A 14,467-nucleotide genomic window follows, 5' to 3' on the forward strand; every position below is an offset into this window, starting at 1 on the left:
AATGGCCTCCCATGGAAAATGAATGAAATTCATATAAAAGTCATTCTAGAAAGTTAACGATGGGAGGAACCAAATGGAAAATGAATGAAATTCCTATAAAAGTCGTTCTCGAAAGTTACCGATGGGAGGAACCAAATTTTACCGCTGCATAGACAAGCCCATCCTTGTAAAGATGATGAGGGAACGTCGTTGAATTGTTTGTAATGTTATCAATCAATTCAACTCCAATCCAGTTCTCTTTGAAGTATTGTTTTATTTCATTTAGCCAAGGTGCTGATGCATGGGATATAACCATCATAGCTAGAATATGAACTCTTATCAATGTGTCAACAACTGTATTCTCATTTCCTGGTTTGAATTGAATTTCAATGTCGTATCCGAGGAGTTTTGTGATCCACTTCTTTACACCGGAGTGTGAATGGTTTTGTTGAGGATGTGTCTAAGGCTATGGTGATCGGTGTAAATACGGAAACGTCTATCGAGAAGATACTAATTACACTTTGACCGATTCAGTAATGGAGTATAACTCCTTGGTGTAGGTAGATTGACCTTGCATGGCGGGGCAAAGTTTATTGGAAAGGAATGTGATTGGGCGGCTGTTTTGTGAAACCACGGAACAATGGCATGGCCCGTGGCATCCATGGTAAGGTCAAATGGTTGGGAAAACTCAGGAAGAGATAAGGTAATATGGTTTTGCATGTGATATTTGAGAGTGTTGAAGACTGTTTTGGCTTTCGTAGTCCATTCAAACTCTTTTCCTTTGAGGAGGTCGGTCAGTGGTGTAGCTATGTGTGCATATTGTCGAACGAATTTTTGGTAGTACCCGATTAAACCTAAGAAGGCTTGCAAGGTGGTGAAGGAGATTGGTGTAGGCCATAGTTGAATGGATGTTATTTTTTCCACTTATGTCCTTACACCCAGGCCCGAGATGTGATGGCCAAGAAAAGAGATATCGGTAACAGCGAAGACGCATTTGTATGCCTTTGCATGGAATTGGTTTTCACGTAGGGTTTGAAAAGAAAAATGTATATAAGCATAATGATCCTCTTTGGAGGCACTATAGATCAGAATGTCATCAAAAAACACCAAGGAAACCTTACATAAAACAGAGCGAAAAAGGTCGTTCATAGCTGACTGGAAGGTGGATGGAGCGTTTGTAAGGCCGAATGGCATTACCAAGAATTCATAATTGCCATCCGTTGTGTGGAATGCGGTTTTGTGGATGTCCTTTTGCGCTACTCGGATTTGATGATAGTTGGGCCGTAGGTCAGTCTTGAAGAATATAGTGGCACCATTAAGCTCATCCAAGAGTTCATCGATGGTTAGGATTGGAAAATGATCACGAATTGTGACTGTGTTTAGAGCTTGGTAGTCGACACAAAAACGCCAAGTACCATACTTTATTTAACCAATAATACTGGTGAGGAAAAGGGACTTTGGCTAGATTTAATAATCCCATCCTGAAGCATTTCGTCAATCAATTGGGTCATTACTCGTTTATGAAAGTGAGGATACCGGTAGAGTTTTACGTTGACAGGTTGGTTATCATTGAGTAAAGGAATGTGATGGTCATGAGGCCGTGAGGGTGATAGGGTATGCAGTGTGTCGAAGATGAATTGAAAGGTAGTAAGCAATGTTGTGAAAATTAGATTCAAAACCGACTAGTCCGCGACTAGTCGGTCATCGGACCCCTACCTTGGAGACTTTTTCCAAGTCGTCCTAGATTCGTCGGAGGCAGTCAAAAGTTGAGTGAGGCGGGCTAGGCGGTAAAAAGTAGGGCTAGGGTTCTTTAAAAGTCATTCAAAAGTTGTTGAGTCAGCTAGAGTACCATGTTGACATGAATTACGCTTCTTTTAACAAATATATAATATCTAAAAATTAATTTTCTTTATATTTAAAATGTCTGAGTACTCTCCGAGTACTCCCAACTACTCAGTCGGACGTCTAGGGTCCGCCTAGCGACTTTTGCAAACATTCGTAGTAAATAGAGATGAGGAAGCTGGAGACTTGGGAGAGATGGTTGTGAGTGGGATAGTTGTGTGAGGAGAGTAATGGTGGTGATGGTAGAAATGGTGGTAGAGATGTAGTGGTGTTGTTGGTAGGTTTAATAGTTGAATATGAGGAGGTTGGGAACTATGAGAGATTGTTGTGAGTGAGACGGTTGTGTGATGAGAGTAGGTTTAGGTGAGTAAGAGTATTTGGGCTTTGAAAAATAGGTCAGTTTATCTTCCACCAAACGTGCCAAAGCGCACACATCATGGTAAGTGGTTAATTTTAAGATGGCTAATTCAGCTTGTATCTCAGGATTAGCTCCCGAAATAAAACAATTACTGAGGGTTTGTTGTGAAAGGCAACTACGGTTGCTTATTTTTTCAAATTTTGTTTGATATTCCGGCACTAATGTTATTTGTCGAATCTTGAAAAAGGTGGCTTCAATGTTTTCATACGAGGACGTGCCGAAACGGAGCTCCATTTCTCGTTTATATTTCGTACATGAGCCCAATAGCTCGTTGTTTGCTTGATTTTGGTACCAAGAAATAGTGTCTCCTACGAAGTGGAAGGCCGTGAGTGAAACGCGTTCATCGAGTGGTATGTTATGGTAGGTGAAAAAGTGACATGCTTGAAAGATCCACCATAGTGGGTTTGATCCTTCAAAAAGTGGTAGGGTAATTTTACGGTGTCGTGGTTGATGGTGGTTATTGTGGATGCGTTGGCGAGGATCGGGGGAGTTATGGCGGAAAAATGGGTTGTCTTGGTCAAGGTTGTCGGTGAGTGTAGCTCAGTTGGTTAAGGGGGCTAAGACTTGGAACAATAACCTAGAGGTCGTGGGTTCGAAACCGATCCTAAACGCCAATCGCCTTTCCGCTGAGTGAGTCTGATTTACCTCTCGCGTGATGGGCCTAGGACGGTCTGGCGTGGGCCGGTTTGCGTGTCCGGAACAACACGTTTTGGAACAATGATTGATAAGGTATATCGTTTTGTCTTTTTGGGAATCGAGTTTAGCAATGAGGTTACAGGTGGCTTGAACAAGGGCGGCCATTTGAGTATGAATACTTGTTTGGGTATTGGCTGCGATGGTTGTAATTGGATGAGTTGGTTTAACAGATCAGACACGATGGGTGGTAATGTTGGGAATTTCGGTTTATGAACGTTACTTGGCGTGCAAGGTTAAGTAACAAGATTTATGGAGTGGATAATTATAAACAATTAAATGTGCTTAGATTTAATTGTTAGTATAATTACTATGTCTTATTATTTAGCAACCCTAGTTGTAGTCTAATCGTGATATGTTAGATTATAAATACATGTGCTTTGGGGTGTAATTGAGTTTTTTGAAGTTTCTTAATAATAATATTCGTGTTCGTGTGCGAGTTCGTGTTCCATACCTGGTACCAATTTCATTAGGTAAGTCATCAGAACCGGATTGATCTTTTGTGAGGCGACATGGGGGAGGTGATTTGGGAATGAAAGCACCAAATGATATAGCCTTTTCCGGTAGGCAAATTAAAACTCCAAAGAAAGAAAGGAAGAGAACAACACTTTTTGGGACAATTTTCTGATATACTTCTTAGTTAATAAAAAATAAATATGTAAAAATGCAAGGAACATGCTCCTTAATCCATGGAGAACATGCAGATAATGTCTACTACTCAAATATGAAAAAACTACTACGTCACAATACTATAAATAAACATGCGAACTAGAATACATTGAAATTGGTTTGATCTTTAATTGTTGAACGACTGGACCTCTTGACTTCTCTTTTGGGCCGGTCATTGAACACCATCTGGGTTTGCTTGGGTTGTGAGTTGAGCTTTACAGTATCATATGTTTGCCTTTGATAAGGTGTAAAATATATTTTAATTGTAAGGCCCCGTTACCGGTGCCTCACATTCGGACGTTGGATTTACTCATAAACACAGTTCTAATCATCAGAGTTAGTTAAAACATTCACGGAATATTAAAACTTCAACCATAATATATTACATAGCATTCAAATCTTATCATCTTAAACATTCAAAGTAGTTTAAACATAAAGCATTGTCTTTTAAAATAACATAACACTTCCTTGAGATGCCGGTATCTTCAATTCCATGCCATGCGTTCCCCTCAAGCGAGCTGTCTCATCCTACTCACCTGCGTGCATACTAAAAGTCAGCTACGCTGAGTGAGTTCTAGTTAATCGCATAACATACAGTACATTCGTGACTACATACTTTCATACTTTCGTTTATAACATACTTACTTACCTTCATACATTCTTTCTTTTATATACTTACCTTACGTTTTAAAGAGCAATACGCCCTATAACCTTCGCATATATTATTAGGGTATGCAACTCATTAATCTTCGCATATATTATTAGGGTATGCAACCCTTTAACCTTTGCATATATTATTAGGGTATGCACCCTTTAACCTTCGCATATATTATTAGGGTATGCAACCCTTTATCCTTCGCATATATTATTAGGGTATGCAACCCTTTATCCTCCGCATATATTATTAGGGTATGCAACCCTTTACCCTTACCCTTTATTATTATATCCATACATTAAATAGCATACACAACATAATCGTACATACTCCCTTACTCGCATACACATATCATACATACTACACTATACTTGTCTTAATAATGCGTGCAATACCCGAAAGTTGTTCACGTAATGTCAAGCACACATACATAACTATCACAATCGTCATTAAGACATACACTTACCATTTAAGGTAAGTGTATTAACATTCACATCGAGTATGCACACAGCCCCAAAAACATAACAAGGAAGTGGGGCTAGAAACTCACCTGGAGTCGGTTACGTTCACCATTGATAGTTATTCCTTTCTTCAGTTAGGCACGGCTAACTGTATAATAATTACATGCATCAATTAACTATCACTACTCATCTCACGTTTCTAGTCTAATCATTACCCTCAACGAACGGGGGTCGGGGAGCAACGCCCCTGGCAGCGGGGTTCTATGGGCGGCAGCCCCTAGCGGGGTCCAAGGGGTAGAGCCCCTGGCTGGGGTTAAGCTGTCAGGTCAGCTTGGAAAAATTTTATTTTTATTAACTGCCTTTACACATTTTCCATTAACATTTTAAGTTATTTTCTAAGTTGGGCTTGTTATTCATTTCAAGATATTGGGCTTGAGCATGTGGGCTGAGCTAAGTCAGGCCCAACGGCCCATTACCATATTTGGGTTCTACTGGCCTCAGGCCCAAGCCAAACTGGGTGGCCGAGAACTCCAGACAGAGAACCCTTGCTGACCGAGAACATGGGTTGACCGAAAACCATAGTCTTGACCGAGAACTCGTGTTGACCGAGTTCTCATATTGGCCGAGAACCACGTGGCCGAGAACTCGTGTTGACCGAGTTCCCATTTTGGCCGAGAACCCTTGGTCACCAAGAATTCTTGCTAACCGAGTTCACATGGTGGCCGAAAACACCCAGCTCACCAATTCTTCTATCTTATGATTCTGTCTTGCCCAGATTTCTTGATTCATAGCTCAAATCTTGAACATTTAATCCTATATCTTCATCGCTCATACCCGTTTTACACCCATTATTATCCCGACTTCAAGATCTATCTCGTTTTAGGCATAAATCTTGGACCTTTATAAGTTTAAAACGTTCTAGGCTAGTTCTAGGGTTCATATATGAGCCGTACATAACCATAGGTCTATGGTGTTCATTTTAATTATCAAGCTTGAAGCTTTATGATTTATCTGGACCCGATCTATTCTATGTTTAAGTTTCATAGCAAACCGTTCATAAAAACGTAACCTTTAAGGTTAAAGAACGTACCTTTAGATGTTCCTAAGGTCACGGTTAGCTTGACTATGAACTTCCGGGTTGTATCTTGCTCTTGAGGTCAAGATCTCTCAATAATAAACGCTCGATCTCGGTCTTGGACCACCTTCTTGCTTGCGGCCGTAAATGGAAGGGATGTGTGTGTTTAAGGTGTAGGCAAGGTGTGGAATGGATGGAAATGGAAAGATTTAGAGTTTAAGGGGTATTTATACTCCCTTAGGTCCATGGACCTAAAGCCCATCTTTCCTTTTTAGTCCATGATTAATTCCATTTACTTAGCCTACTTATCTCTCTATTTATTATTTACTAACTCGGGTAAATTCTCTTCCGTTAAAACAAATAATATATTAAAATATTATTATGGAAATTTTGGGATGTTACATTAATGGGCCAATATTAAACAACTCTTAGCCAACTCTAATCGTTAGTTTATTAATCTTGTAGGGGAAAATACTATTGAAGACCTCACTGATTACAAATATATATACAATAGTTTAAATTCCTTTATTTTCATGTAAAGTTGTATTGTACACTTATTGCAATACGTTTTGTAAATAGTATTACATATCTACAATACAAATAAAAAGGTTATCTTTATTTATTATTTTTATTTACAAAAACACAAAACCCATTTTACACGAACAAAGGTCATACAGATGAGTATGATCATAGAAAACTCGCACTCAACATGGGTTTGGGGCCTGGGCTTCCTTATGTGGGATCTATTAGCTGGGCTTTTAAATCGAGCAAGCCACTAGACGAGCACATATACGGTGTCAAATTTTTGTACACGTGAACTGGTTCGGGCAAAACTAGCCTGCGTTGACTTTATTGAGCTTCCTTTATGCTGAAATTAAGTGAGTTGCGTGCCACGAGATACTTAGCAACCATAGTGTGAAATGATATGGTACATGCAATCTGGAGAAGACATGGATTATGATCCGACTATTCACGATATTAAACAAGTATGTATTATAAAATGTATCACAGCATCATCATCATCATCATCATCATCATCATCGTACTCAGTATATCCCACCAATAGCAAAGCTATGTTAGGGTCTGAGGAGGGTAAGATGTAGACAGCCTTACCTCTATCCCATAGGGATAGAGAGGCTGCTTCCGGTGAGACCCCCGGCTCGATAGTAGTTTTGCATCAAGCCTTGGACATAAAGCACATAGCACTCAATCATCGGGATACCGGCTGATTGGTGCATGTACCCTCGTCTTTCGGCTATCAACGCCACCACATGATGCCTGATTAACCTTCCGCCACTTTTAACGTTATTTTCACGAGATTAGTAAAATAACGTCAAAATTAGTGCAATTTCACTTTTACCCACCCGAGGGTTTACACATATATACATAATATGCGCGCACCTCAAGCAGGGCGTAAAATGTATCACAGCCTTGTGCCTAATTCTTCTCAGGGGCCGTTCATCTACCTCCCTTGTTCCATTTTTTTTTCACTTTGCTGTTACTTCATCTCCAAATGGGTGACAAATCCGCTTCCGTTCCCAAGCCAACCACTCTCCACCCTGTCTACATGGTCACCGATATCCAGAAAAAGGTACGTGTTCTTGACGGAACGAAGGTGTCGTACTCTTCTTGGGTGAAACTTTTTCATCTCCATGCTCGTGGCTACAAGGTGCTCCACCACATCGATGGCACTCGCGCACCATCTAAGAACGATCCCGAATATGATTCTTGGATGGAGATCGATGCAATCGTTTTACAGTGGATCTACGGAACACTGTCTGACGATCTCCTTGTGCGGGTTCTCGAACCCGATACTACGGCATTCGAAGCTTGGACCAAGATCAACAACATTTTTTTGAACAACAAGGGGGCTAGGGCCGCTACTCTAGAACATGAGTTTAACAACCTTAAACTTGTCGCCATGCCATCACTCGAAGCATATTGTCAGCGTCTCAAAGAACTATCGGACCAGTTGAACGATGTTGAATGTCCGGTCAATGAGAAACGGCTTGTGCTTCAATTGGTTCGTGGACTCTCTATCGAGTTCGATACGACTGGTTCGTTCATCAACCAAAGTCTTCCGACGTGGGAGACTGCTTGTAGCATGTTACAACTCGAGCAGCAACGACAAAGCGCTCGAGATCTGAATTCCACACCGGAAGCTATGGCCGTTGTCACGCCAGTTCGTCACCAAAAACCTCGCCGTGATCCAAACCATAACCGCGGGGCTCGTCAATCCGGAAGAAAACCAAACAATCACCGTGGTCAAAACCAATCCTCATTTAATGTCGGGTCGTCCTCCTCCAATCGTGGTAATCGGCCACACAATAACCCCACCACTGGTCCCTCTTCTAGACACCCCACTCACCAACAATGGGCCATGGCCCAATTCAATCACATGCCTCCACAATATTGGCCTCCCCAATTCTGGACCCCACCACCCTGCCCCTACCCAAACTAGGCTGGTTGGGCCAGTCAATGGGCCGCCGGTTCTTTTCCAGGCCAAGTTCAAGCAAGCCCAACACTCAAACTGCTCAGGCCCATGTCACCGATGTTAATCCCCTTGAACCCAGCAAACTTGGGGCTGCTTTTCAGTCAATGACCATGGACCCGCCTGATGCACCATGGGTTATGGATACCGGGGCAACCCATCACCTAACATCGGACGAAGGTATGTTTACTAACCCGTGTGTTAATTCTATTAAATCTATTTTAGTTGGAAAGGGCAATCGAGTACCAGTTATCGGATCGGGTAATACCCTCTTACCTTACTCCTCTAAACCAATCCAACTCAAAAACATTTTATACACACCGGGCATTATTAAAAACCTAATTCTAGTTCGTCAATTTACTATCTATAATTGGTTTAATGTCGATTTTGATCCTTTTGGTCTTTCTGTGAAGGATTACAAGACTGGGAAGATCTTGAGTCGTCACAATAGCTCCGGTCCACTTTATCCACTCACAGTACCAACATCCACAACTGCTTCATCGTTTGTTGCTTCTTCAGATTCCATATCATGGCATAACCGTCTAGGACATCCCGGCTTTCATGTTCTAGATTTTTTAAGTTTGAATAAATTTATTTCATGTAATAAACAAGACCGTTCCTTTGTTTGCAAGTCTTGTCAAGTTTCCAAGAACAAATGTTTACCGTTTGAATTATCTAATTCTAGTACTATTTATCCATTTGATATGTCGCATCGTGATTTGTGGACTTCCCCGGTCTTAAGTAAACATGGTTACAAATATTATCTAGTCCTAATTGATGCTCATACACAATACACATGGGTATACCCACTCAAATCCAAATCAGAAACGTTTAGTAAATTTACTCAATTTTATAAATTTATCGCCCCTCAATTTAATTGTCACATTAAAACATTTCATTGTGACATGGGCGGTGAATTTGATAATGCCCAGTTTCACACATTTGCATCCCAAAATGGTTTACAATTCCGCTTTTCTTGTCCTCACACTTCCTAACAAAACGGTAAAGCGGAACGCATGATTCGACGTTTGAACGAATTAATGCTTGCTCTACTCACACACGCTTCCATCCCGCCACAATTTTGGGTAGAAGCACTTCACACCGCGGTTTACCTACATAACATTATGCCAACCGAAGTACTCAACAATAGCACACCCACAACCGCACTATACCTAAAACAACCTACCTATGAACATCTAAAAATTTTTGGATGTACATGTTACCCAAACCAAACTGCCACTCGCCCTCATAAATTACCACCTCGTTCCACCCCATGTGTTTTCCTCGGTTATCCTACCAATCACCGTGGCTATACCGATGCCTCGACATCGAAACTGGAAAAAGTTACTATATCTCGCCATGTAACCTTTGATGAGTCAACTTTTCCATTCTCTAAACTATTTACACCCACACCACAATCATACTCATTTCTTGAATCCGATGCATCTCCGCTAATATTCGAACCATCTTCGATCCAATCGGACCCACCACCCTCTAACCCAAACCCCACTAGCTCAACACCATCCACACCTCAAACTTCCTCACACACTGGTTCCCCGCATGCAACAACTACATCCTCACATATAACCATCTCTCCAACTCCACCTAATTCCAATAACAACCAACCATCCAACACTATGTCACAGCCCACTTCCCCACTGCCTACTCCTCAAAATCCACCAACTAACAATGCAAACCATGACACAAATCCCATATCCGAGACCACCATTAATGCACATCCTAGTCCCGCCCCTCCACCACCACAACCCTCTCACCAAATGGTCACCTGATCACGTGCCGGAATTATCAAACCAAATATTCCTTTTAACCGACCTGACCCCACCCTGACCAATTCCCAAATCACATAATCAAGCATTATCCGATCCTAACTGGTCTAATGCCATGACAACTGAATACAAAGCTTTAATAGAAAATAATAGATGGGATTTAGTACCTAGACCGACCGACGCACATGTAATTCGATGCATGTGGCTATTTCGCCACAAATATTATGCGGACAGTAGTCTCGAACGATACAAAGCTCGTTTGGTTGTAAATGGGAAATCTCAACAAGTTGGTATCGATTGTGATGAAACATTCAGCCCCGTGGTAAAACCCACCACCATTCGAATCGTTCTAAGTCTTGATGTTTCACGATCGTGGCCCATCCATCAACTAGATGTCAAGAACGCGTTCTTCACGATAATATTAATGAAACTGTGTATATGTTTCAACCTCCCGGGTTTGTAGACAGTCATCATCCGTCTCACGTTTGCAAATTAAACAAGTCGCTTTATGGCCTTAAACAAGCACCGCGGGATAGGTATCAACGGTTCGCCACGTATATTATTAAATGCAGGTTCATCACCACCAACACCGACACATCAGTGTTTCTTTATAAACGCGGTTCTCATATGGCATACCTAATCCTATACGTGGATGACATAATTCTCACCGCATCAGACAACAACCTTCTGCAACATTTCATTTCATCCATGTCACGCGAATTTGCAATGACCGATTTAGGACAATTACATCACTTCTTGGGAATACATGTTCAACGTACACAACATGGTCTCGTTCTTTCCCAACAATCGTATGCCGAAGACATCATTGCACGTGCCAACATGCAACAATGCAAACCAAGCACCACTCCAGCCGAAACAAAGACAAAGCTTAGTGCAACCGCGGACGAGTTATCAAACGACGACACTCTTTACCGTAGCCTCGCAAGTGCACTACAATATTTGACATTCACCCGACCCGAGATTGCCTACACCGTCCATCAAGTTTTCCTTTTCATGCATGCACCACGTGAGTCTCATTTTAATTATCTTAAACGAATTATAAGATACATCAAAATCGGTCCAAGTCGGTCCAAATCGGTCCAACTCACGGCTACATTTATCGGCATCCAAATCGGTCCAACTCACGGCTTACTCTGACGCCGATTGGGGGGATGTCCCGACACTAGACGATCCACCTCGGGCTATTGTGTTTTCCTCGGTGATAACTTGATATCGTGGTCCTCGAAACGATAGCATACTATCTCAAGATTGAGTGCTGAAGCCGAGTATCGGGGTGTAGTAAACACGGCAGCTGAACTTACATGGTTACGTAACCTCCTTCTTGAGCTTCGTGTACCTATCCGACAAGCATCGATTATATACTGTGATAATATCTCTGCCATGTATCTATCCAACAATCCGGTTTAGCATCAACGTACCAAACACGTTGAATTAGACATCCATTTTATTCGAGAAAAGGTACGTCTTGGATCTATTCGTGTTTTACATGTTCCCACCAACTACCAGTATGCGGACATATTTACTAAGGGATTACCTCGACAACTCTTCACTCGGTTCAAGTCCAGTCTTTGCATTCGACCGGCTACTACTTCGTCTGCGGGGGTGTATTAGTATTAGTATTTTGTATTTTATGATAATATTGTGTAAATATTATGCACGTGAGGATATTCTCCTCATTTATAGATGATCTAGTTACTCAAGTTAGGCACTCTCTTTCCTGTATATATAACATTCTAGTTTATCAATAATAGTCAACCAATTCAAGTGATCACAATATGATCAAACATTCAACCCAACAAAATATAATATTTAGGGCGTGTTCGTTTTACATAATTCGTGTGAATTCAAATGAATTGTAATTAAAATCCCATGACATGGCGTGTTTGTTTCGTTGGAATTGGAATCTTAATTCCATTTTGGTGTGTTTGGTTCAAAGAATTGGAATTGGAATTCAATTCCTTCAAATTTCTTTAAATTAAGGAATTCATTATCCTTCCAAAATGTGGAGGAATTCAAGGTAATTCATTGGAATCTTTTCTTGAGCTTTTTTTTTAAACGAGGATAACGAATAAAACATTTTAACTTTTTTTTACCTTTTTTGTTTTTTTATATGTAATTTGAGTTATGAATTTATTATTATTATTTTTGAATATTTTTTTGATGGTTTTTGTTCCTAATAGAAAACCCATAATAAAAATTCAAAAAAATCATAAAAAATCATAACACAAAATATAAATTAAAACAAAAAAAATGTTTTCGTCATTATCCTTGTTAAAAAAACAAACTAAAAAACGATTCATATTAATTTGTTAAACGAACACATTAAAAATGCAATTGGAATTCAATTCCCTCCAATTCCAATAAAATTCCTATTAAATTGTTCAAATTCCAAATCCAGTTAATTCAAATTCAAAATCCTATGCAAATTCCAATTCCAATTACATTCCATTCCATAAGACGAACGCGCCCAGAGTTTTGATTTGAAATTAAAAATATATATTATGACATACGTAAATTTTACTTGTTTTTTATGCCATGTACTTGTTGTATATCTATTGTTTTTAGGGATAAGAATGTTGACTACGTTGACTAATTGCTTTATATTTAATTTTTCATGTTTATTTGAACCATTAATGAAGAAGGAATATATAGCTTAATTTCAAAATCTAAATCGTGATGATATTGAAGATTTCTTAGAACACAAAGTTATATAGGTCTACGTGTAAAACGAACACAAAGTTATACAGATTTCTTAGAACACAAAGTTATATAGTCCTAGAGAATTCAGATGACCTACACCGCTACACGAAGTTAAACACACATAAAGTTCAGGTTGAATGGTCGAATATCAAATATTCAAATTACATGAGTATGCAATCTTATAATAGATTACGTAAGGTTCTATGAAGAAAGAGACCAAAAGGTTGAATTCCTTCCTACACATAACTAAATCACATGTGTGTTCCTAAATTTTTGCTAAGGACCTGTGTGTTTCCTAAAGTACACGACTATAAAAACCTACTTTATGAAAAATTCACTAGCAAAAAAATAGGCAGTCCAGAAAAGAATTTAGAAAAACACCAGCCTTGAAAAAATTTAAGACGCTTTGAAAGAACACCAGCATTTTGATATTTAACCTTTGACTTTTCAGTTTAATTATTAACTTGTTGAACCGCCATCCTTGATAACTTGAGATTTAATAAAGAGTACAATGTCATTTTCATTTTTATAGTTTGGAAAATAATGCGAATTTAATCTAAAATTTTTATTTGTTTCATATAGATCATCCACGTTTCTCAATCATTACCAATTAAATCTAAATCACTAACCCCATTAAATTCAATCGTTAAGTCAATAGTAGACATGTTTTTTCACTATTTCTTTATTATAATATCTATTTCAGTGAACTACGGTTTTCGTCCTTGTGGTGTGTTCAAATCTACAGTTTTAGTCCAATAGTTTTAAGTTTGCATTTTTTGTCCTTTTACATTCATTTCACTTGCAATTAAACCCGAATTTCTTAACCTCGTTAAGTCTGGTTGTTAACCGATCTGTGTACCCCTCACGTGACGACCAGTTTTGTCGTTTTTCTCCCCAAATATACCTCTGTCCTAAATTGCAAGCCCCCTCACGTAAGAGGCTGAGTGTATTTTGGGAAAAAGAAAAAAAGGAACAAAACTACCCCTCACATGAAGGGCACATTGATTGGTTTAACGACCAAACATAACGAGACTAATGAATTCGGGTTTAATTGCAAATGAATAAAACCATGGGAAAAAATTACAAATTTGAAACTGCTGGACAAAAACTGCAGATTTGGACAAACCACGTGGACGAAAACCGCAGTTCACTTAAATAAGTATTATAATAAGGAAAGAGTGAAAAGACATGTCTACCCCTGACTTAACGATTAAATTTAACGGTGTTAGTAATTTGGATGTAATTGGCAAGAACTGAAAAATGTGGATGGTCCATATGCAAAAAAAATAATAATAAAAAATAAAAAAATATATTAAATTCACATTATTTGCCAAACAAGAAGTTCAAAAATGACACTTTACTCTTTAATTAATTTGTGACCATCATTTTGATATTTGACATTTAATTAATTTGTTACCGCCATATTTGATCGGTAAAAACAAACTTAATAAAATCACAATATTAAGTTTTTTTTCATTAATTAAAAAATTGACAACAAATAATTCAAAGTGACGAAGTAGCTTTTACTACAAAACCATGCCTATCTGTTGCAGCGAATTGGATGATCGGGCCGAGGGCTGCCCCCTCTTTCCCTTACTCTCCTTTTCCTATATGCACCTTGAGTCATCAAATCCTTTATGACTAGGCCTTTTCCTATATGCACCTTGAGTCATCAA

At 39.3% G+C, this 14,467-nt stretch overlaps 1 protein-coding gene across 1 annotated transcript; it reads left to right on the forward strand.

Annotated features, from left to right (window-relative positions):
- Positions 1-7,279: 7,279 nt before the first annotated feature.
- Positions 7,280-9,754, forward strand: LOC143556353 (uncharacterized). The gene is made up of 2 exons (XM_077045690.1): positions 7,280-8,463; positions 8,697-9,754. The coding sequence occupies exon 1, from the start codon at positions 7,306-7,308 to the stop codon at positions 8,251-8,253; it is 948 nt and encodes a 315-aa protein (XP_076901805.1). The 5' UTR covers positions 7,280-7,305; the 3' UTR covers positions 8,254-8,463; positions 8,697-9,754.
- The last annotated feature ends 4,713 nt before the right edge of the window (positions 9,755-14,467 follow it).

This window comes from Bidens hawaiensis, unplaced genomic scaffold, assembly GCF_021521415.1.
Source record: "Bidens hawaiensis isolate Kalapana, Puna unplaced genomic scaffold, B.hawaiensis_p1.1 tig00018565_1, whole genome shotgun sequence".
Taxonomy (NCBI): domain Eukaryota; kingdom Viridiplantae; phylum Streptophyta; class Magnoliopsida; order Asterales; family Asteraceae; genus Bidens; species Bidens hawaiensis.

Bases quoted from the DNA above. Each gene is read 5' to 3' on its own strand.
- LOC143556353 (XM_077045690.1), top strand. From the start codon at position 7,306: ATGGGTGACAAATCCGCTTCCGTTCCCAAGCCAACCACTCTCCACCCT.